Source organism: Crinia signifera, chromosome 3, assembly GCF_055691185.1.
Source record: "Crinia signifera chromosome 3, ASM5569118v1, whole genome shotgun sequence".
NCBI lineage: Eukaryota > Metazoa > Chordata > Amphibia > Anura > Myobatrachidae > Crinia > Crinia signifera.
This window is the reverse complement of record NC_139219.1, coordinates 15,287,806-15,312,435: the sequence shown is the minus strand read 5'-3', so window position 1 is coordinate 15,312,435 and position 24,630 is coordinate 15,287,806. Positions and strand designations below refer to the sequence as shown.

Below are 24,630 nucleotides of genomic sequence, written 5' to 3'. Positions count from 1 at the left end.
GATGAGGAATAGTTTTGCCATCGATGGGGAGAACCAGATGGTTTCTCTTCATCGAAGTCAAGCATAAACTAATTTTTTTTTCTTTTTTCCCCAAGGGGCTGGGACATGGAATCCGCCCCCGACACCCATGAAGCCCTAGCCCCATGTTTTGATTGGCCCACAGGACAACCAGTCAAAGAAAATGGATGACCATCGATAGGTAAAAACATTGATGGTCATGAATTGCATGGTATGCAACTATCGATGGCACTATTTCCATCAATGGCAACCTTTGATGGCAATGGCAACGATGACCATCCCTAAGGAGGGGGCCCTTGTGCAGGCCTCGTTCCATCCCCCTCGTCTTTAACCAGTAATGTATAACTTATAAATGATGGCAGCTTGTGCCTTGTGGGTCCTCCTGGTTCTGCACACATTACACCCATTAAATATAATTCACTGGCCGAGACCCCTCAATTTCAGACGAAATGGCCAATGTTCACAATAATGATGCTGGCTAAACAGTCCCACATAGTGTATGATGGGGTGTGTATTGGGAGTGTTGTGGGAAGACAGAGTGCTGCCATCCTAACATAAATCTGTTCCCTTATGGTGGGAGCCTGAGTTTTCGGGTCTGTGAGTCACTTGTGTCCTGTGGGTTTGTCCTGTGGGGATGTCCTGTATCCTTTGTGTTTTTGCATGATAATTACATATACTCACCACCAGGTGGCAATAGCGAGCAGGCAGGGCAAAGTTGTGGCGAGCAGAAGCCAATGCCAGTCTCTGAGCAAGTATGCCAGTAGGGCCAGAATCATGTAACCAAAAGACCACGAGAGACTACTAAGGGTGCCACAGAAGGTGCGATGTGCCGTGTCGGTCCACTCTAATACTGCAAGAAAGATCAAACACAGTTATATTCACCTCACCCCCAACCCTAACCCAGGGTTACCTATACTCCCAGATTGGCCATGAGGATCGAATTATGCAAATTGCAACATCATAGCCCCACCCCCTGCTGTGCGATGCATGTATTAACGGCATCACACGGGTGTGGCGTAGCCACAATAATGGGGTAGTACTGACCACTCCCCAAACAGAGGTCTTCTCCATAAGCTCCGCCTCATCCTGCCTCTTCCCCGCTCTCCCACTGCTCGGAGCTAGCGCCTAAACCTAACCTCCCCCTCTGCTTACCCCCCCCCCTGTCTAAGTGCCTAACCCTAACTTTTACTCCTCACAGCCTAACCTTAACCTTCCCCCCTACAGCCTAATGGTAAGTTCCCCCACTAGTGGTTAAACCTAACCACCACCACCACCGCTTTCCTGGCCTTACCCTAACTTCCACTTCCCACCCCGGCAGTCAGTATGCTGAACGCACCCCTCAGGACACAATATTACAACATGTCTGAACTTTGGAGAATACATACATTGTACACACTACATACATTACACACTTATACATTAAACATACTCACTATGGGCCTTATTCTGATTGAGTCGGACAGGTACACATTCGTTCGGATTGCGTATTTATGGTGAGTGCGCGCGTAGGGTACGCATTGCGCATGTGCAACTGTGGCACTCCGTACTCGGTCGGATCGCTACACTGAAAAAATTACCACCGAACACTCTCGGACAATATGGGCGTAATGCAGGCGTATGTGCGGTTTTAAAGTGGGCAAAACTGGGTGGAAATCGGGGCGTCAACATGGGTGTGCACGAGAATTGGTAGGCGTGATTCTTCGGTACAAACAAGTAGCTTTGACTTCTCGGAGGGCAATGGTGTATGTGCAACGCATTCGAATTGGGCAATTAGTACGCCATGCACCTAAAATACTCCCAGCTGAACACAACACACTCCAGTCCTCTGGTCAATTTAGAATAATGAATCCATTCCTCTGCTGTAATTTCATGCATTTACCCATTCACTCAAATCAATTCACAAACAACACAAAGTTATCTTTGAATCAGTTTTTATTTATTTTTTTATTTAATTCCTGTTACCTTTCACAGGAAAAATGTAAGGAACGTTAAAAAATAAATAAATAAATTACACAGCCAGGTCAAAATATAGCATCAGCAGATTCAAAAGTAACACAACAGGTGTTTTCCAAATTGATTCACCACACCACCACTGCCTGGGCATCAGCCACGAATCCTGGCAGCCAGGGTCAACATCAAGAAACAAAGATAAAGCATTTAAAAAGAAGGGACCTGCAATTTGGGTACCCTTTACACAGAATAGGATCGACATTGCAAACAAGAAGCTGGGCCACACAACAAAGGACAAAATTTGGGACCAAATAATGGAGGAGATCAATAGGGAGGGCACAACATCATTATTTTCGGCCACGTTTGGCCTTGCTATGCCCCTTTCCTGGTCCTGCAGCTCTTCGCCCCCGTTGGGCTGGGGGGTCAAATGCTGGGGAAGGGGGTGATGTTCTTCCCCTTCGGGCAGCAGGGAGTGGTGCTGGTGGATTTGCACCAGAAGCGGCAGACAGTAGGGCCCTGTCGGTGGTGATTAGCTCCACCACAAGCTCATTGTGGTGGAGGAGGAGGTCATTCTGCCAGGCCAGCAGATCATTTTGCCAGATGGCTTGATCAGCTATGACCTGCTGATTGGCAGCGATTGCCTTAATGACCTCCTCGGTCCTACTCTGCCGCTCTGATGCTGCCTCTCCCTGCTGCAGGAAGGCATTCAGCAGCTGCCCCCCAACATTGTCCTCTATCTGGGGTGGTGCACAGGTGGTGTTGCAGTGCTGGCTGCTCCCACGTGACATGGAGTGGCTGGGGACGGTGGACATGCATCTTGGTCTAAAAATCTAGTTGAAATGAAAGTTAATTAGACAAATGCTCAAATAAAATGGAACAAAACAATGATTTCACCATTTTCCTTCATATTCAGCCTCAAACACCTCCACCGGGAGCTCACTGTCCATATTGCTCACCCCCTGGATCTCCTCGATTGTGATACAGTCCTGTGCCAGGAGATCCAGGGAGGACAGTGCCAGATGTTTCGGCATCCTGTCAGCCCCGGTGGTGTGGCTGTGCGTCCACCGTCCTGTCAACTTCTTTTTGAGGTTGCTTTTGAAATCGTGCCACCTTAAAATAAAACAGCAGCACTTAATACTTAATAGACCACTTTATTGTATTTATATAACATCATTTCCAATCCATGTAAACCATGCACATACCAATTACTGCAATGTCACCATTTAATATGCTGTATTCATGCCATTTACTTATGACATCCAATACCATAAAAAAAATTGTATAAGTGTTGAAGCTCAACAAAACAATATGAGTACTCCCATACTTATAATCATAGGTTAGTAAGGTGTCATACAGCCCATGGCCTTTCATTGTGTAAGATGTTACATTTACTTAACATGTCCTGTTGCTATGGCCAAGCTCTGTAACTGCCACTGGCAGGGAAGTCCAGGAACAGAGCATTTTGTACCTAATGGAATGGGTCATGTTGGAGGGTATGATCCTGACTACTATCTTGTTAAGGTTGCTACATAAATGAGACAGACACTCATATTGGTTGGCCCTAGCAACAGGACATGTGATTTGTATTTTGCATCTAAGTCTATAGCGACACATGACCATCATTCCTGAAGCAATTTGTGCCTGTTTATAAATAACAAGGGTTGCTGAAATGATAGTGTATAGCTTAAAATACATCCCGTATCCACAATGTTGTGCTGTACACGACAATGCTCAGTAGCAGTGTGCATGGGCACCATCACACCCCTCTTTTCTGCGTGCCAAAACAAATCAACTATTAACTATTCTATCCCACCAGATTTACATTTGCCATGGACCGGCTATTGATTAATGTTGTTTGTTTTTCCCCAAATGTGAATAAACAAAAAAAAAACTTGCCTTCTCTTCGCACGATCCGCATTACGATGTTGTGGTGCCACCTTATTAATATCCTCCGTAATTTGGTCCCATAACTTGTCCTTCATTGTGGGTGTCAACATCTTGTTTGTCAACTCAATCCATTCCCGTGCTCGGGGTTCCAATATCACAAGTTCCTCCTCTTGCAATGCTTTGTTTCTTTTTATCTTTGTTCCAGTTGATCTCTGACCGCCAGGATTAGTTCCTGATGCACTGGCAGTGCTGGCATGGCTTCTCTCTTGGGAAGCCACCAGCTACGATCCTGATGAATCTGTTGATGCCGTAGTTTGTCCTGCCTGTGAGGTGCTAGTTTGCCCCTCATTCCTTAGGTCCTGATTGGGCCTCTGCCTAACATTTGCTGCCATTGAGGCCAGTTTGCCTAGGATCAGCTCAGGGTCTGAGATTCCAGTTTCTGAGTCTGACCCAGACATGTTAGCAGCAAAGTGACCTTATGTTTGTCCCTCTATAAATACCCCTGAAACATCCCACCCTCCCACGCAGTGTTCCATACTCGCACGCACCACAATCGGCGTTCACGCCGCGAAACACATGCCAAAAAAACCTGGCGTGAAATCCGCTGGAATTACGCCGTTAATACTGGCTAAAATACCGCACACGTGCCTTTGCTTAATTACACACAGGGCAAGTTGACATGTACTAAATATACACATTTATTGAAGTTAGGCATCTTAACAAAGTAAGATGTGTGTTTCTATTTTTGCATGTTGTTGCTATTTTGTTTGCAAATTTAAACAACCCATTCCAAATTATTATAGACTACGTGATTCATCGCGCCCTACGGGCGCTCTTCACACCGTCGTAAGGGGCTGCGCCCCCTTAATTTGTGAACGTTTGTATATGAGAAATATGGTTAGAATTGTATGTAAGATGCCTGTATTGCAACTTGAGTTATAGGTGAAATGTGTTAAATGTGTTAACATGTAAATGTTGACATAAGTGTGGCACTTCATTAATGTCCATCTCGACACATGAGAATGAATATGAAAATATTCAAAAAATGAAAAATAAATCTTAAATAACTCATGTCAACCTTTTTCATTGTCGACCATAGTCATGTCAGTGTTTTGCATGTGCCATTTAAGCCTGGGGTTGCTGTGAATCACTAGGGGGGGGGGGGGTATTGGGGGGTGTCCGCAAATTGCGGGAGGGGGGGTCGCGTGGGGGGGGGTTGCCGTGAATTGCGGGAGGGGGGGGGGGGGTGGGGGGGGGGGGGTTCAGTCAGGCAGGTATGGTCATCACTGTAAAAAATGTAATTATGTAGGCAGGAGTCATGCGCATATGTGTATGTGTACATTTAAGTAAATAACTATACGACTATACACAGTGCTATTTTTCAGCAGGAACCAGCAGGAACTCAGTTCCTGAACCTCTTATTAAATATAACATCATCAGGAACTGAAAATCTACTTTCCATAAGATAAGTGTTATTTTAATGTCACCTGTGAGTGCCTTTGTTTCTAAATACAATATATACCGGTACATCTAACTCTCCCTTCCTCACTTTATTATATATATTATTTTTTATTTCATTGATTCATCCCCAGACCTACAGTTCCTGGACCTATTTTTCCAGAAAAATAGTACTGTGCCTGTACATACATGCATAAAATAAGTAATGCAATGAGTTGCCATGCCATGCTATGCTATCGCCGAACGAATGTTCGCATACATACTGTTAATTGAAGTATTATCAATAAAGTTAATACCAAATAAGAATGTTAATAACCAATCAGAGAACAGCATCATTAATATTTGTTTCTGCATTTGTTTAATGCGCCATTGCCAATATGGCTTCACAGAGGGCAGCACCCTTTTTCCACTGTGGAGCTGATGGCCCTAGTTGCCATCATGGAGCGGAGGCTGGGGGTGGGCGGGCCCCTATGTCTCTAATAGAGACAAGCGCTAGGCCTACCTTGAACACATAATCGCTGTTTATTGCTTGGTTTTGCCTGCGTTTGTTCTTATTTGGCCATGTTAGGCAGAATGTTTGTCAGAATGTGTGACATTGGTACATGGAAAGTGAGATTGAGTGTGACTGCGTGTGCCAGTGTGAGTGAGTGAGTGAGACTGAGTGTGAGTGACTGAGTGTGACTGAGTGAGTGTGAGTGACTGAGTGTGAGTGACTGAGTGTGACTGAGTGAGTGTGACTGAGTGACTGAGTGAGTGTGACTGAGTGTGACTGATTGTGAGTGTGACTGATTGTGAGTGTTGGTTTTTGTTAGAACATTTTTCACATAACCTCTGCATGCTAGTTTTAAAAGAGTAATGTGTATTGTTTTAGAACCGCAGTAGTGAAACTAATATATATTTTTTTTATTTTTACCAACCAAATCTCCATGGCTTCCACCTACAACACCACATCTTCAATTGGATAAAATATACACAGCACGTCAAAGAGCCGCACAGGACCGTAGCCAGGCAGATGAAGCAGGGGCCGACCAGAAGGCCCACTCCCAATCCCCTACCCACTCCCAATCACCTACCCGCTCCCAATCCCCTACCCGCTCCCAAACCCCTACCCGCTCCCAATCCCCTACCTGCTCCCAATCCCCTACCCGCTCCCAATCACCTACCGGCTCCCAATCCCCTACCCGCTCCCAATCCCCTACCCGCTCCCAAACCCCTACCCGCTCCCAATCCCCTACCCGCTCCCAAACCCCTACCCACTCCCAATCCCCTACCCGCTCCCAATCCCCTATCCACTCACAATCCCCTACCCGCTCACAATCCCCTACCCGCTCCCAAACACCTACCCGCTCCCAATCCCCTACCCAATGTCAATCCCCTACCCGCTCCCAATCCCCTACACACTCCCGAACCCCTAACCCGCTCCCAATCTGCCTACCCACTCTCAATCCCCTACCCGCTCCCAATCCCCTACCCGCTCCCAATCCCCTACCTGCTCCCAATCCCCTATCCACTCCCAAACCCCTACCCGCTCCCAATCCCCTACCCACTCTCAATCCCCTACCCGCTCCCAAACCCCTACCCTCTACCAATCCCCTACCCGCTTCCAATCCCCTACCCGCTCCCAATCCCCTACCTGCTCCCAATCCCCTACCCGCTCCCAATCACCTACCGGCTCCCAATCCCCTACCCGCTCCCAATCCCCTACCCGCTCCCAAACCCCTACCCGCTCCCAATCCCCTACCCGCTCCCAAACCCCTACCCGCTCCCAATCCCCTACCCGCTCCCAATCCCCTATCCACTCACAATCCCCTACCCGCTCACAATCCCCTACCCGCTCCCAAACACCTACCTGCTCCCAATCCCCTACCCGCTCCCAATCCCCTACCTGCTCCCAATCCCCTACCCACTCCCAAACCCCTACCCGCTCCCAATCCCCTACCCACTCTCAATCCCCTACCCGCTCCCAAACCCCTACCCTCTACCAATCCCCTACCCGCTTCCAATCCCCTACCCGCTCCCAATCCCCTACCTGCTCCCAATCCCCTACCCGCTCCCAATCACCTACCGGCTCCCAATCCCCTACCCGCTCCCAATCCCCTACCCGCTCCCAAACCCCTACCCGCTCCCAATCCCCTACCCGCTCCCAAACCCCTACCCGCTCCCAATCCCCTATCCACTCACAATCCCCTACCCGCTCACAATCCCCTACCCGCTCCCAAACACCTACCTGCTCCCAATCCCCTACCCAATGTCAATCCCCTACCCGCTCCCAATCCCCTACACACTCCCGAACCCCTAACCCGCTCCCAATCTGCCTACCCACTCTCAATCCCCTACCCGCTCCCAATCCCCTACCTGCTCCCAATCCCCTACCCTCTACCAATCCCCTACCTGCTCCCAATCACCTACCCGCTCCCAATCCCCTACCCGCTCCCAAACCCCTACCCGCTCCCAATCCCCTACCTGCTCCCAATCCCCTACCCGCTCCCAATCACCTACCGGCTCCCAATCCCCTACCCGCTCCCAATCCCCTACCCGCTCCCAAACCCCTACCCGCTCCCAATCCCCTACCCGCTCCCAAACCCCTACCCGCTCCCAATCCCCTACCTGCTCCCAATCCCCTACCCGCTCCCAATCACCTACCGGCTCCCAATCCCCTACCCGCTCCCAGTCCCCTACCCGCTCCCAAACCCCTACCCGCTCCCAATCCCCTACCCGCTCCCAAACCCCTACCCACTCCCAATCCCCTACCCGCTCCCAATCCCCTATCCACTCACAATCCCCTACCCGCTCACAATCCCCTACCCGCTCCCAAACACCTACCCGCTCCCAATCCCCTACCCAATGTCAATCCCCTACCCGCTCCCAATCCCCTACACACTCCCGAACCCCTAACCCGCTCCCAATCTGCCTACCCACTCTCAATCCCCTACCCGCTCCCAATCCCCTACCCGCTCCCAATCCCCTACCTGCTCCCAATCCCCTACCCACTCCCAAACCCCTACCCGCTCCCAATCCCCTACCCACTCTCAATCCCCTACCCGCTCCCAAACCCCTACCCTCTACCAATCCCCTAACCGCTTCCAATCCCCTACCCGCTCCCAATCCCCTACCTGCTCCCAATCCCCTACCCGCTCCCAATCACCTACCGGCTCCCAATCCCCTACCCGCTCCCAATCCCCTACCCGCTCCCAAACCCCTACCCGCTCCCAATCCCCTACCCGCTCCCAAACCCCTACCCGCTCCCAATCCCCTACCCGCTCCCAATCCCCTATCCACTCACAATCCCCTACCCGCTCACAATCCCCTACCCGCTCCCAAACACCTACCTGCTCCCAATCCCCTACCCAATGTCAATCCCCTACCCGCTCCCAATCCCCTACCTGCTCCCAATCCCCTACCCACTCCCAAACCCCTACCCGCTCCCAATCCCCTACCCACTCTCAATCCCCTACCCGCTCCCAAACCCCTACCCTCTACCAATCCCCTACCCGCTTCCAATCCCCTACCCGCTCCCAATCCCCTACCTGCTCCCAATCCCCTACCCGCTCCCAATCACCTACCGGCTCCCAATCCCCTACCCGCTCCCAATCCCCTACCCGCTCCCAATCCCCTACCCGCTCCCAAACCCCTACCCGCTCCCAATCCCCTACCCGCTCCCAAACCCCTACCCGCTCCCAATCCCCTATCCACTCACAATCCCCTACCCGCTCACAATCCCCTACCCAATGTCAATCCCCTACCCGCTCCCAATCCCCTACACACTCCCGAACCCCTAACCCGCTCCCAATCTGCCTACCCACTCTCAATCCCCTACCTGCTCCCAATCCCCTACCCAATCCCAATCCCCTACCTGCTCCCAAACCCCTACCCACTCCCAATCCCCTACCCGCTCCCAATCCCCTACCCACTCCCAATCCCCTACCTGCTCCCAATCCCCTACCCACTCCCAAACCCCTACCCGCTCCCAATCCCCTACCCACTCTCAATCCCTACCCGCTCCCAAACCCCTACCCTCTACCAATCCCCTACCCGCTTCCAATCCCCTACCCGCTCCCAATCCCCTACCTGCTCCCAATCCCCTATCCACTCACAATCCCCTACCCGCTCCCAATCCCCTACCCGCTCCCAATCCCCTACCCGCTCCCAATCCCCTACCCGCTCCCAAACCCCTACCCGCTCCCAATCCCCTACCCGCTCCCAAACCCCTACCCGCTCCCAATCCCCTACCTGCTCCCAATCCCCTATCCACTCACAATCCCCTACCCGCTCACAATCCCCTACCCAATGTCAATCCCCTACCTGCTCCCAAACCCCTACCCACTCCCAATCCCCTACACACTCCCGAACCCCTAACCCGCTCCCAATCCCCAATCCACTCCCTGCCTTCACCACCACCCACCTACCCTCCCCCCAGCCGATCCACTCTCACACCACCCAACTACCCTCCACCCACCACCCAGCCTGCAGGAATGGGTGCAGAAGATGGGGAGAGTGGTAAGTACACAATATGCCTCATGTACTTAAAATGCTGTATTTGGTATGTACAGTATTGTAAATGACACATGTAACATACTATGGAGGCCATTATTTGTGTCTATAACCCATTAAACACCATTGTTTGGGGTTCTGCCAAAAATATTACGTGAGGCCCTAATGTATCTATGGGGCTGTCTAATCCCTGCTGCTATCCCCCTTCACCAGCAGCACCAACATCCCCCATACTGTAGGTTTGTATGGAGTTAGCAAAGCACGGCGATGTATGAACATTGGGGAGGCCAACCTCACATCCCAGGCCTATTGACATTCTGAAATGGCATAATCCAAACAATTAATAGAGTAGACAACTGGATGTCTCTCCATCATTGTAGTTAGTTACATGTTGCCAGCAGTACCCTCTGTAATCCTGTGTATAAATGAGTTTTGGGTTCGTAGGTCAATTCCAAATACTTTATGCTAACAATTAATACATGTGTAATAAATCAATACCAAGAGTCATGTGAAACCCCATTTCCAATGCCAACGGATTACCAGAGACAAGTACACGAGGCGATCTCCCTCCCTCATTAGTCTAGCAATCTCCCTCATGTCACCTAGCCCACATTATACTGTTACATCATAGTTACCTCCCCTCCTGCATTCTACAGGAGACTCCCTGACATGGCAGCAATCTCCCTCTCTCCCTCATTAGTCTACCAATCTCCCTCATGTCACCTAGCCCACATTACACTGTTACATCATAGTTACCTCCCCTCCTGCATTCTGCAGGAGACTCCCTGACATAGCAGCAACCCCCTCTCTCTCCCTCATTAGTCTAGCAATCTCCCTCATGTCACCTAGGCCACATTACACTGTTACATCATAGTTACCTCCCCTCCTGCATTCTGCAGGAGACTCCCTGACATGGCAGCAATCTCCCTCTCTCCCTCATTAGTCTACCAATCTCCCTCATGTCACCTAGCCCACATTACACTGTTACATCATAGTTACCTCCCCTCCTGCATTCTGCAGGAGACTCCCTGACATAGCAGCAATCTCCCTCTCTCCCTCATTAGTCTAGCAATCTCCCTCATGTCACCTAAGCCACATTACACTGTTACATCATAGTTACCTCCCCTCCTGCATTCTGCAGGAGACTCCCTGACATAGCAGCAATCTGCCGCTCTCCCTCATTAGTCTAGCAATCTCCCTCTCTAACTCATTTGTCTAGCAATCTCCCTCATGTCACCTAGCTCACATTACATTGTTACATTATATTTACCTCCCCTCCTGCATTCTGCAGGAGACTCCCTGACATAGCAGCAATCTCCCTCTCTCCCTCATTAGTCTAGCAATCTCCCTCATGTCACCTAGCCCACATTACACTGTTACATCATAGTTACCTCCCCTCCTGCATTCTGCAGGAGACTCCCTGACATGGCACAATCTCCCTCTCTCCCTCATTAGTCTACCAATCTCCCTCATGTCACCTAGCCCACATTACACTGTTACATCATAGTTACCTCCCCTCCTGCATTCTGCAGGAGACTCCCTGACATAGCAGCAACCCCCTCTCTCTCCCTCATTAGTCTAGCAATCTCCCTCATGTCACCTAGGCCACATTACACTGTTACATCATAGTTACCTCCCCTCCTGCATTCTGCAGGAGACTCCTTGACATGGCAGCAATCTCCCTCTCTCCCTCATTAGTCTACCAATCTCCCTCATGTCACCTAGCCCACATTACACTGTTACATCATAGTTACCTCCCCTCCTGCATTCTGCAGGAGACTCCCTGACATAGCAGCAATCTCCCTCTCTCCCTCATTAGTCTAGCAATCTCCCTCATGTCACCTAGGCCACATTACACTGTTACATCATAGTTACCTCCCCTCCTGCATTCTGCAGGAGACTCCCTGACATAGCAGCAATCTGCCGCTCTCCCTCATTAGTCTAGCAATCTCCCTCTCTAACTCATTTGTCTAGCAATCTCCCTCATGTCACCTAGCTCACATTACATTGTTACATTATATTTACCTCCCCTCCTGCATTCTGCAGGAGACTCCCTGACATAGCAGCAATCTCCCTCTCTCCCTCATTAGTCTAGCAATCTCCCTCATGTCACCTAGCCCACATTACACTGTTACACCATAGTTACCTCCCCTCCTGCATTCTGCAGGAGACTCCCTGACATAGCAGCAATCTCCCTCTCTTCCTCATTCGTCTAGCAATCTCCCTCATGTCACCTAGCCCACATTACATTGTTACATTATATTTACCTCCCCTCCTGCATTCTGCAGGAGACTCCCTGACATAGCAGCAATCTCCCTCTCTCCCTCATTAGTCTAGCAATCTCCCTCATGTCACCTAGCCCACATTACACTGTTACACCATAGTTACCTCCCCTCCTGCATTCTGCAGGAGACTCCCTGACATAGCAGTAATCTCCCTCTCTCCCTCATAAGTCTAGCAATCTCCCTCATTTCACCTAGCCCACATTACACTGTTACATCATAGTTACCTCCCCTCCTGCATTCTGCAGGAGACTTCCTGACATAGCAGCAATCTCCCTCTCTCCCTCATTAGTCTAGCAATCTCCCTCATGTCACCTAGTCCACATTACACTGTTACATCATAGTTACCTCCCCTCCTGCATTCTGCAGGACACTCCCTGACATAGCAGCAATCTCCCTCTCTCCCTCTCTCCCTCATTAGACTAGCAATCTCCCTCATTTCACCTAGCCCACATTACACTGTTACATCATAGTTACCTCCCCTCCTGCATTCTGCAGGAGACTCCCTGACATAGCAGCAATCTCCCTCTCTCCCTCATTAGACTAGCAATCTCCCTCATGTCACCTAGCCCACATTACATTGTTACATTATATTTACCTCCCCTCCTGCATTCTGCAGGAGACTCCCTGACATAGCAGCAATCTCCCTCTCTCCCTCATTAGTCTAGCAATCTCCCTCATGTCACCTAGCCCACATTACACTGTTACACCATAGTTACCTCCCCTCCTGCATTCTGCAGGAAACTCCCTGACATAGCAGCAATCTCCCTCTCTCCCTCATTCGTCTAGCAATCTCCCTCATGTCACCTAGCCCACATTACATTGTTACATTATATTTACCTCCCCTCCTGCATTCTGCAGGAGACTCCCTGACATAGCAGCAATCTCCCTCTCTCCCTCATTAGTCTAGCAATCTCCCTCATGTCACCTAGCCCACATTACACTGTTACACCATAGTTACCTCCCCTCCTGCATTCTGCAGGAGACTCCCTGACATAGCAGTAATCTCCCTCTCTCCCTCATAAGTCTAGCAATCTCCCTCATGTCACCTAGTCCACATTACACTGTTACATCATAGTTACCTCCCCTCCTGCATTCTGCAGGACACTCCCTGACATAGCAGCAATCTCCCTCTCTCCCTCATTAGACTAGCAATCTCCCTCATGTCACCGAGCCCACATTACACTGTTAAATCATAGTTATCTCCCCTCCTGCATTCTGCAGGACACTCCCTGACATAGCAGCAATCTCCCTCTCTCCCTCCTTAGACTAGCAATCTCCCTCATGTCACTGAGCCCACATTACACTGTTACATCATAATTATCTCCCCTCCTGCATTCTTCAGGAGACTCCCTGACATAGCAGCAATCTGCCGCTCTCCCTCATTAGTCTAGCAATCTCCCTCTCTAACTCATTTGTCTAGCAATCTCCCTCATGTCACCTAGCTCACATTACATTGTTACATTATATTTACCTCCCCTCCTGCATTCTGCAGGAGACTCCCTGACATAGCAGCAATCTCCCTCTCTCCCTCATTAGTCTAGCAATCTCCCTCATGTCACCTAGCCCACATTACACTGTTACATCATAGTTACCTCCCCTCCTGCATTCTGCAGGAGACTCCCTGACATGGCAGCAATCTCCCTCTCTCCCTCATTAGTCTACCAATCTCCCTCATGTCACCTAGCCCACATTACACTGTTACATCATAGTTACCTCCCCTCCTGCATTCTGCAGGAGACTCCCTGACATAGCAGCAATCTGCCGCTCTCCCTCATTAGTCTAGCAATCTCCCTCATGTCACCTAGGCCACATTACACTGTTACATCATAGTTACCTCCCCTCCTGCATTCTGCAGGAGACTCCTTGACATGGCAGCAATCTCCCTCTCTCCCTCATTAGTCTACCAATCTCCCTCATGTCACCTAGCCCACATTACACTGTTACATCATAGTTACCTCCCCTCCTGCATTCTGCAGGAGACTCCCTGACATAGCAGCAATCTCCCTCTCTCCCTCATTAGTCTAGCAATCTCCCTCATGTCACCTAGCCCACATTACACTGTTACACCATAGTTACCTCCCCTCCTGCATTCTGCAGGAGACTCCCTGACATAGCAGCAATCTCCCTCTCTCCCTCATTCGTCTAGCAATCTCCCTCATGTCACCTAGCCCACATTACATTGTTACATTATATTTACCTCCCCTCCTGCATTCTGCAGGAGACTCCCTGACATAGCAGCAATCTCCCTCTCTCCCCTCATTAGTCTAGCAATCTCCCTCATGTCACCTAGCCCACATTACACTGTTACACCATAGTTACCTCCCCTCCTGCATTCTGCAGGAGACTCCCTGACATAGCAGTAATCTCCCTCTCTCCCTCATACGTCTAGCAATCTCCCTCATTTCACCTAGCCCACATTACACTGTTACATCATAGTTACCTCCCCTCCTGCATTCTGCAGGAGACTTCCTGACATAGCAGCAATCTCCCTCTCTCCCTCATTAGTCTAGCAATCTCCCTCATGTCACCTAGTCCACATTACACTGTTACATCATAGTTACCTCCCCTCCTGCATTCTGCAGGACACTCCCTGACATAGCAGCAATCTCCCTCTCTCCCTCTCTCCCTCATTAGACTAGCAATCTCCCTCATTTCACCTAGCCCACATTACACTGTTACATCATAGTTACCTCCCCTCCTGCATTCTGCAGGAGACTCCCTGACATAGCAGCAATCTCCCTCTCTCCCTCATTAGACTAGCAATCTCCCTCATGTCACCTAGCCCACATTACATTGTTACATTATATTTACCTCCCCTCCTGCATTCTGCAGGAGACTCCCTGACATAGCAGCAATCTCCCTCTCTCCCTCATTAGTCTAGCAATCTCCCTCATGTCACCTAGCCCACATTACACTGTTACACCATAGTTACCTCCCCTCCTGCATTCTGCAGGAAACTCCCTGACATAGCAGCAATCTCCCTCTCTCCCTCATTCGTCTAGCAATCTCCCTCATGTCACCTAGCCCACATTACATTGTTACATTATATTTACCTCCCCTCCTGCATTCTGCAGGAGACTCCCTGACATAGCAGCAATCTCCCTCTCTCCCTCATTAGTCTAGCAATCTCCCTCATGTCACCTAGCCCACATTACACTGTTACACCATAGTTACCTCCCCTCCTGCATTCTGCAGGAGACTCCCTGACATAGCAGTAATCTCCCTCTCTCCCTCATAAGTCTAGCAATCTCCCTCATGTCACCTAGTCCACATTACACTGTTACATCATAGTTACCTCCCCTCCTGCATTCTGCAGGACACTCCCTGACATAGCAGCAATCTCCCTCTCTCCCTCATTAGACTAGCAATCTCCCTCATGTCACCGAGCCCACATTACACTGTTAAATCATAGTTATCTCCCCTCCTGCATTCTGCAGGACACTCCCTGACATAGCAGCAATCTCCCTCTCTCCCTCCTTAGACTAGCAATCTCCCTCATGTCACTGAGCCCACATTACACTGTTACATCATAGTTATCTCCCCTCCTGCATTCTTCAGGAGACTCCCTGACATAGCAGCAATCTGCCGCTCTCCCTCATTAGTCTAGCAATCTCCCTCTCTAACTCATTTGTCTAGCAATCTCCCTCATGTCACCTAGCTCACATTACATTGTTACATTATATTTACCTCCCCTCCTGCATTCTGCAGGAGACTCCCTGACATAGCAGCAATCTCCCTCTCTTCCTCATTAGTCTAGCAATCTCCCTCATGTCACCTAGCCCACATTACACTGTTACACCATAGTTACCTCCCCTCCTGCATTCTGCAGGAGACTCCCTGACATAGCAGCAATCTCCCTCTCTCCCTCATTCGTCTAGCAATCTCCCTCATGTCACCTAGTCCACATTACACTGTTACATCATAGTTACCTCCCCTCCTGCATTCTGCAGGACACTCCCTGACATAGCAGCAATCTCCCTCTCTCCCTCATTAGACTAGCAATCTCCCTCATGTCACCGAGCCCACATTACACTGGTAAATCATAGTTATCTCCCCTCCTGCATTCTGCAGGACACTCCCTGACATAGCAGCAATCTCCCTCTCTCCCTCCTTAGACTAGCAATCTCCCTCATGTCACTGAGCCCACATTACACTGTTACATCATAGTTATCTCCCCTCCTGCATTCTGCAGGAGACTCCCTGACATAGCAGCAATCTCCCTCTCTCCCTCATTAGTCTAGCAATCTCCCTCATGTCACCTAGCCCACATTACACTGTTACATCATAGTTACCTCCTCTCCTGCATTCTGCAGGAGACTCCCTGACATAGCAGCAATCTCTCTCTCCCTCATTAGTCTAGCAATCTCCCTCATGTCACCTAGGCCACATTACACTGTTACATCATAGTTATCTCCCCTCCTGCATTCTGCAGGAGACTCCCTGACAAAGCAGCAATCTCCCTTTCTCCCTCATTAGTCTAGTAATCTCCCTCATGTCACCGAGCCCACATTACACTGTTACATCATAGTTACCTCCCCTCCTGCATTCTGCAGGAGACTCCCTGAAATAGCAGCAATCTCCCTCTCTCCCTCATTAGACTAGCAATCTCCCTCATGTCACCGAGCCCACATTACACTGTTAAATCATAGTTATCTCCCCTCCTGCATTCTGCAGGACACTCCCTGACATAGCAGCAATCTCCCTCTCTCCCTCCTTAGACTAGCAATCTCCCTCATGTCACTGAGCCCACATTACACTGTTACATCATAGTTATCTCCCCTCCTGCATTCTGCAGGAGACTCCCTGACATAGCAGCAATCTCCCTCTCTCCCTCATTAGTCTAGCAATCTCCCTCATGTCACTGAGCCCACATTACACTGTTACATCATAGTTATCTCCCCTCCTGCATTCTGCAGGAGACTCCCTGACATAGCAGTAATCTCCCTCTCTCCCTCATTAGTCTAGCAATCTCCCCCATGTCACCTAGCCCACATTACACTGTTACATCATAGTTACCTCCCTCCTGCATTCTGCAGGAGACTCCCTGACATAGCAGCAATCTCCCTCTCTCCCTCATTAGTCTAGCAATCTCCCTCATGTCACCTAGCCCACATTACACTGTTACATCATAGTTACCTCCTCTCCTGCATTCTGCAGGAGACTCCTTGACATAGCAGCAATCTCTCTCTCCCTCATTAGTCTAGCAATCTCCCTCATGTCACCTAGGCCACAATACACTGTTACATCATAGTTACCTCCCCTCCTGCATTCTGCAGGAGACTCCCTGACAAAGCAGCAATCTCCCTTTCTCCCTCATTAGTCTAGTAATCTCCCTCATGTCACCGAGCCCACATTACACTGTTACATCATAGTTACCTCCCCTCCTGCATTCTGCAGGAGACTCCCTGAAATAGCAGCAATCTCCCTCTCTCCCTCATTAGTCTAGCAATCTCCCTCATGTCACCTAGTCCACATTACAATGCTACATTTTTGGGGAAAGAATGAATGAGAGATAGATACATTTACATTGAATCATCAGCACCATTTCCCAGCACGTTACCAAGTACAGTAGCTCTTACTAACTACATTTGGATATAAGTCATTTTACAAGATTCCTCTCAGATGTAGCAGTACGCACCCACGCTTCTAGTGCCACGTTCACAATCTCTTTTCACAATCTGTCCTTATATGAAACTAGACACACCCTTTGGGTGGAGCATGACATGCTCCCTCAGTGGGGTGCTGTGCAAAATTCTACTACCGACTGTAATCTCCCTGAAACTAGTTTTCATAGTTATCTCCCCTCCTACATTCTGCAGGAGACTCCCTGACATAGCAGCAATCTCCCTCTCTCCCTCATTAGACTAGCAATCTCCCTCATGTCACCGAGACCACATTACACTGTTACATCATAGTTATCTCCCCTCCTGCATTCAGCAGGAGACTCCCTGACATAGCAGCAATCTCCTTCTCTCCCTCATTAGCCTAGCAATCTCCCTCATGTCACCGAGCCCACATCACACTGTTACATCATACTTACCTCCCCTCCTGCATTCTGCAGGAGACTCCCTGACATAGCAGCAATCTCCCTCTCTCCCTCCTTAGACTAGCAATCTCCCTCATGTCACTGAGCCCACATTACACTGTTACATCATAGTTATCTCCCCTCCTGCATTCTGCAGGAGACTCCCTGACATAGCAGCAATCTCCCTCTCTCCCTCATTAGTCTAGCAATCTCCCTCATGTCACTGAGCCCACATTACACTGTTACATCATAGTTATCTCCCCTCCTGCATTCTGCAGGAGACTCCCTGACATAGCAGTAATCTCCCTCTCTCCCTCATTAGTCTAGCAATCTCCCCCATGTCACCTAGCCCACATTACACTGTTACATCATAGTTACCTCCCCTCCTGCATTCTGCAGGAGACTCCCTGACATAGCAGCAATCTCTCTCTCCCTCATTAGTCTAGCAATCTCCTCATGTCACCTAGCCCACATTACACTGTTACATCATAGTTACCTCCCCTCCTGCATTCTGCAGGACACTCCCTGACATAGCAGCAATCTCCCTCTCTCCCTCATTAGACTAGCAATCTCCCTCATGTCACTGAGCCCACATTACACTGTTACATCATAGTTATCTCCCCTCCTGCATTCTGCAGGAGACTCCCTGACATAGCAGCAATCTCCCTCTCTCCCTCATTAGACTAGCAATCTCCCTCATGTCACCGAGCCCACATTACACTGTTACATCATAGTTATCTCCCCTCCTGCATTCTGCAGGAGACTCCCTGACATAGCAGCAATCTCCCTATCTCCCTCATTAGTCTAGCAATCTCCCTCATGTCACCTAGCCCACATTACACTGTTACATCATAGTTACCTCCCCTCCTGCATTCTGCAGGAGACTCCCTGACATAGCAGCAATCTCCCTCTCTCCCTCATTAGACTAGCAATCTCCCTCATGTCACCGAGACCACATTACACTGTTACATCATAGTTATCTCCCCTCCTGCATTCTGCAGGAGACTCCCTGACATAGCAGCAATCTCTCTCTCCATCATTAGTCAAGCAATCTCCCTCATGTCACCTAGCCCACATTACACTGTTACATCATAGTTACCTCCCCTCCTGCATTCTGCAGGAGACTCCCTGACATAGCAGCAATCTCCCTTTCTCCCTCATTAGTCTAGCAATCTCCCTCATGTCACCGAGCCCACATTACACTGTTACATCATAGTTACCTCCCCTCCTGCATTCTGCAGGAGACTCCCTGAAATAGCAGCAATCTCCCTCTCTCCCTCATTAGTCTAGCAATCTCCCTCATGTCACCTAGCCCACATTACACTGTTACATCATAGTTACCTCCCCTCCTGCATTCTGCAGGAGACTCCCTGACATAGCAGCAATCTCTCTCTCCCTCATTAGTCTAGCAATCTCCCTCATGTCACCTAGCCCACATTACACTGTTACATCATAGTTACCTCCCCTCCTGCATTCTGCAGGAGACTCCCTGAAATAGCAGCAATCTCCCTCTCTCCCTCATTAGTCTAGCAATCTCCCTCATGTCACCTAGCCCACATTACACTGTTACATCATAGTTACCTCCCTCCTGCATTCTGCAGGAGACTCCCTGACATAGCAGCAATCTCTCTCTCCCTCATTAGTCTAGCAATCTCCCTCATGTCACCTAGCCCACATTACACTGTTACATCATAGTTACCTCCCCTCCTGCATTCTGCAGGACACTCCCTGACATAGCAGCAATCTCCCTCTCTCCCTCATTAGACTAGCAATCTCCCTCATGTCACTGAGCCCACATTACACTGTTACATCATAGTTATCTCCCCTCCTGCATTCTGCAGGAGACTCCCTGACATAGCAGCAATCTCCCTCTCTCCCTCATTAGACTAGCAATCTCCCTCATGTCACCGAGACCACATTACACTGTTACATCATAGTTATCTCCCCTCCTGCATTCTGCAGGAGACTCCCTGACATAGCAGCAATCTCCCTATCTCCCTCATTAGTCTAGCAATCTCCCTCATGTCACCTAGCCCACATTACACTGTTACATCATAGTTACCTCCCCTCCTGCATTCTGCAGGAGACTCCCTGACATAGCAGCAATCTCCCTCTCTCCCTCATTAGACTAGCAATCTCCCTCATGTCACCGAGACCACATTACACTGTTACATCATAGTTATCTCCCCTCCTGCATTCTGCAGGAGACTCCCTGACATAGCAGCAATCTCTCTCTCCATCATTAGTCAAGCAATCTCCCTCATGTCACCTAGCCCACATTACACTGTTACATCATAGTTACCTCCCCTCCTGCATTCTGCAGGAGACTCCCTGACATAGCAGCAATCTCCCTTTCTCCCTCATTAGTCTAGCAATCTCCCTCATGTCACCGAGCCCACATTACACTGTTACATCATAGTTACCTCCCCTCCTGCATTCTGCAGGAGACTCCCTGAAATAGCAGCAATCTCCCTCTCTCCCTCATTAGTCTAGCAATCTCCCTCATGTCACCTAGCCCACATTACACTGTTACATCATAGTTACCTCCCCTCCTGCATTCTGCAGGACACTCCCTGACATAGCAGCAATCTCCCTCTCTCCCTCATTAGACTAGCAATCTCCCTCATGTCACTGAGCCCACATTACACTGTTACATCATAGTTATCTCCCCTCCTGCATTCTGCAGGAGACTCCCTGACATAGCAGCAATCTCCCTCTCTCCCTCATTAGACTAGCAATCTCCCTCATGTCACCGAGCCCACATTACACTGTTACATCATAGTTATCTCCCCTCCTGCATTCTGCAGGAGACTCCCTGACATAGCAGCAATCTCCCTATCTCCCTCATTAGTCTAGCAATTTCCCTCATGTCACCTAGCCCACATTACACTGTTACATCATAGTTACCTCCCCTCCTGCATTCTGCAGGAGACTCCCTGACATAGCAGCAATCTCCCTCTCTCCCTCATTAGACTATTAATCTCCCTCATGTCACCGAGACCACATTACACTGTTACATCATAGTTATCTCCTCTCCTGCATTCTGCAGGAGACTCCCTGACATAGCAGCAATCTCTCTCTCCTGCATTAGTCAAGCAATCTCCCTCATGTCACCTAGCCCACATTACACTGTTACATCATAGTTACCTCCCCTCCTGCATTCTGCAGGAGACTCCCTGACATAGCAGCAATCTCCCTTTCTCCCTCATTAGTCTAGCAATCTCCCTCATGTCACCGAGCCCACATTACACTGTTACATCATAGTTACCTCCCCTCCTGCATTCTGCAGGAGACTCCCTGAAATAGCAGCAATCTCCCTCTCTCCCTCATTAGTCTAGCAATCTCCCTCATGTCACCTAGTCCACATTACACTGCTACATTTTTGGGGAAAGAATAAATGAGAGATAGATACATTTACATTGAATCATCAGCACCATTTCCCAGCACGTTACTAAGTATAGTAGCTCTTACTAACTGCATTTGGTTATAAGTCATTTTACAAGATTCCGCTCAGATGTAGCAGTACACACCCACGCTTCTAGGTGCCACATTCACAATCTCTTTTCACAATCCGTCCTTATATGAAACTAGACACGCCTTTTGGTGGAGCATGACACGCCCCCTCAGTGGGGTGCTGTGGAAAATTCTACTACTGACTATAATCTCCCTGAAACTAGTTTTCAAAAGTAGGCAAGCATGAGTTATAATGAAGTGACAGCATTGCATGACACAATATTAGATTACTCAGCAATGACATTAATTAATGTATTATGCATAATGTTTAATACAAATATTATATAATGTGTACACAACTGTGGCAGTTTAAAAAAATAAATGGGTGGTTTGAAGTCTTTATATTGTAGTATTGTAAATGTCATTGCATTCTAGAAAATGGAGGCACAGGTATAGGTTTGAAACTGGCACATTCTAAAGAATACACATTAATGTTGTAAGGGTTCATGTAAATTGCAATTTGTGAGTAGAAGCATTAAATTGAATGTAATTGAATGTAATTGAAAGTAATAGAGACCATAGAGTTTAGCTAATTGTTTAATGGGTTTGAAGCATTAGTTCCGTGCGGATTTGTGCTGTGCTCTGAAAAAACCCAACAGAGGGCGTTCGGTCGCCTGTGCGGCCGCTCCGACGCTGGGAGACCGTGCAAACTTGTTGCGTTCCATCCATACACGGTAGTGTGGATGCAGACCGACGCCACTCCCTCATGTGGTAGTCCGTCCGAACGGATGCGGTAGGCGTGTGTGCGCTCACAGTACCGATGTGTCCTATCCGAACGAGTGAACTAGAATAAGGGCCTTTGGGCCTAAATCATGTTTGACAGTAATGCAAAAAAAAAATCCAACAACAAGCCACTGGTCAAACCATGCTGCCCTGCAGGTGAGGCAGATGTAACGTGCACAAAGTTAGATCTTGGTAAAGTGAAATACTGAAATATAAATTGTAGTGTAAAAAATAAGCCAGTACATGGTGCCCATTTATCATACAATATTTGCGGCTAAATCGGGGGGTTAGCCGCAAATATTAAGTATCACCCGAATGTATCATGGAGGGACCGCAGCCGGAATCTCTGATCCCTGCTTCAATCCCTCCTGCACCACCACTGGCCGCATCCCTATATAAACCTAGCTGCTGCCTCAGGTGCAGGGTTGCCGACCCTCCCAAAAATCGGGTCCCCCTCTCGGCCCCCGGAAGGGTGGGCAACCCTTCCAAAATCAGGGGGACCCCCACTGAGCCCCCCCCCCCCCCGATAGCGGCATTTAAATGCCGCAATCCGCGGGTCTCAGAGGAGGGGGCAGAGCTAAAATGGCACAATCGTGTCATTTTAGCCCCGCCCCCTCCAAGGAGATCAGTTATTTCGGCTATTTGCCGTAATGGGGGTGGGGCTTAATGACGTCACCGTTAAGCCCCGCCCCAAACTCGTAATGAAAGATTACTCTCCGGGCTTCTCCCAGAGAGGATTTTTTGCAAGTCGGCAACCCTGCTCAGGTGGAATGACATAACACAGGAAGCAAGGACTGGGGGAGTAGATTGGGAGGTCCACACACACTGGGAGTCACAAGCACACTCACACACATTACACTCACATACATACCGCCGGGGCCGCCACTAGAAATGTTGGGGCCCGGGACTGACCTACAGTCCGGGCCCCCAGTGACACAGCGCCATACCTCCCCCCCCCCCCTGCGCACCCGGCCCCGCTGCCAGCACCCCGCATCCCCCTACCCTGTCCCCATTACTTACCATCACGGCACAGCAACGTCCTCCGGAGCGCACACTGCACAGTGCAGCCTGCAGAGCGCCAAGCCCCTCTGTGTCCTAGACTCGGTGCTCTGCAGGCTGCACTGTGTATTGTGCTTGCCTGGCTGCCAGCGTTGGGTGGGGGAGGCTGTGTGCAGGGGGGGGGGGGGGCTGTGGGCAGCTGCCCGGGCTCCTCCAGAGGCCGGGGCCCGGGACAGCTGTACCCAGGGCACCCCCCTGTCGGCGGCCCTGCATACCGCTGCTGTAGGTGTCCAGATCCCAAATCTCTCTGCACATGTTGCATCTGCCTCATCTGCACTGCAGCATAGTTTTGCCCAGTTGTTTTTTCTTGCTTTACTTACAAACATTTATCCGGCCCTATGTACAATACTCTGATTTTCACCCACTTCCATCGGATTTAGGTCTTCTTCTGATACTGGGTTAGACACCAATGAGATCCTATTTACAAGCACTTCATACATGCACATATAGATACATAACGCACCTAAGGTGATAGAAATAAGCGTCATTCCCATAAGCCCCACACCGCAGAGCAATCTGGAGATGCAGAACATGGCGTAGGACACGGAGAATGCAGACATCACTCCAAACACTGTGCTTACTATGAAGGAAACCAGCAGAATCTTCTTGCGCCCAAACCTGGAGAGTGAGAGACACTATCACGTGGCATATAATACCGCCTATATATTATATACAGAGAACGGGCGGCACTTACCAAGAAACAGTAACTTATCATCTAACTCACGTGTGTGCTGGGCAACTGTTGCCGGTTGCCAGCTCCCGCGACTAGCGGCTTCCCCGGCATTGTCTCCTTCTCATCAGTGACCATCTCTGGTTGCTGATGAATACAGGACACTGAGCTATATGATTGCAATATATTGCTCCATGTGTATGGAGCTTCAGGAGTGTCCAAACCGGTCCTCGAGATCTACCAACGGTCCACGTTTTCCAAATCACCTCACTGGTGCACAGGTGTAGTCGTTACTGTCACATTCCCCAGATCCCCTAGCTGGTGCACAGCTGTAGTCACTACTTACTGTCACATGACCCAGATCACCTAGCTGGTGCACAGCTGTAGTCATTACTACTGTAACTGTCACATTCCCCAGATCACCTAGCTGGTGCACAGCTGTAGTCATTACTAACTGTCACATGACCCAGACCACCTAGCTGGTGCACAGCTGTAGTCATTACTTACTGTCACATGACCCAGACCACCTAGCTGGTGCACAGCTGTAGTCA

The 24,630-nt window shown here is 49.5% G+C and overlaps 1 protein-coding gene across 1 annotated transcript in view; it reads right to left on the bottom strand.

Annotated features, from left to right (window-relative positions):
- The window catches only part of LOC146063189 (solute carrier family 22 member 7-like), a 78,559-nt gene that overhangs the window by 31,455 nt on the left and 22,474 nt on the right, over nucleotides 1-24,630 (bottom strand). The window contains exons 3-4 of the mRNA XM_083175342.1: nucleotides 23,873-24,027; nucleotides 700-868 (exon numbers count right to left, since the gene is read on the bottom strand). Coding sequence (XP_083031468.1) covers nucleotides 700-868; nucleotides 23,873-24,027 — 324 coding nt within the window. The remainder of the gene's footprint in view (nucleotides 1-699; nucleotides 869-23,872; nucleotides 24,028-24,630) is intronic.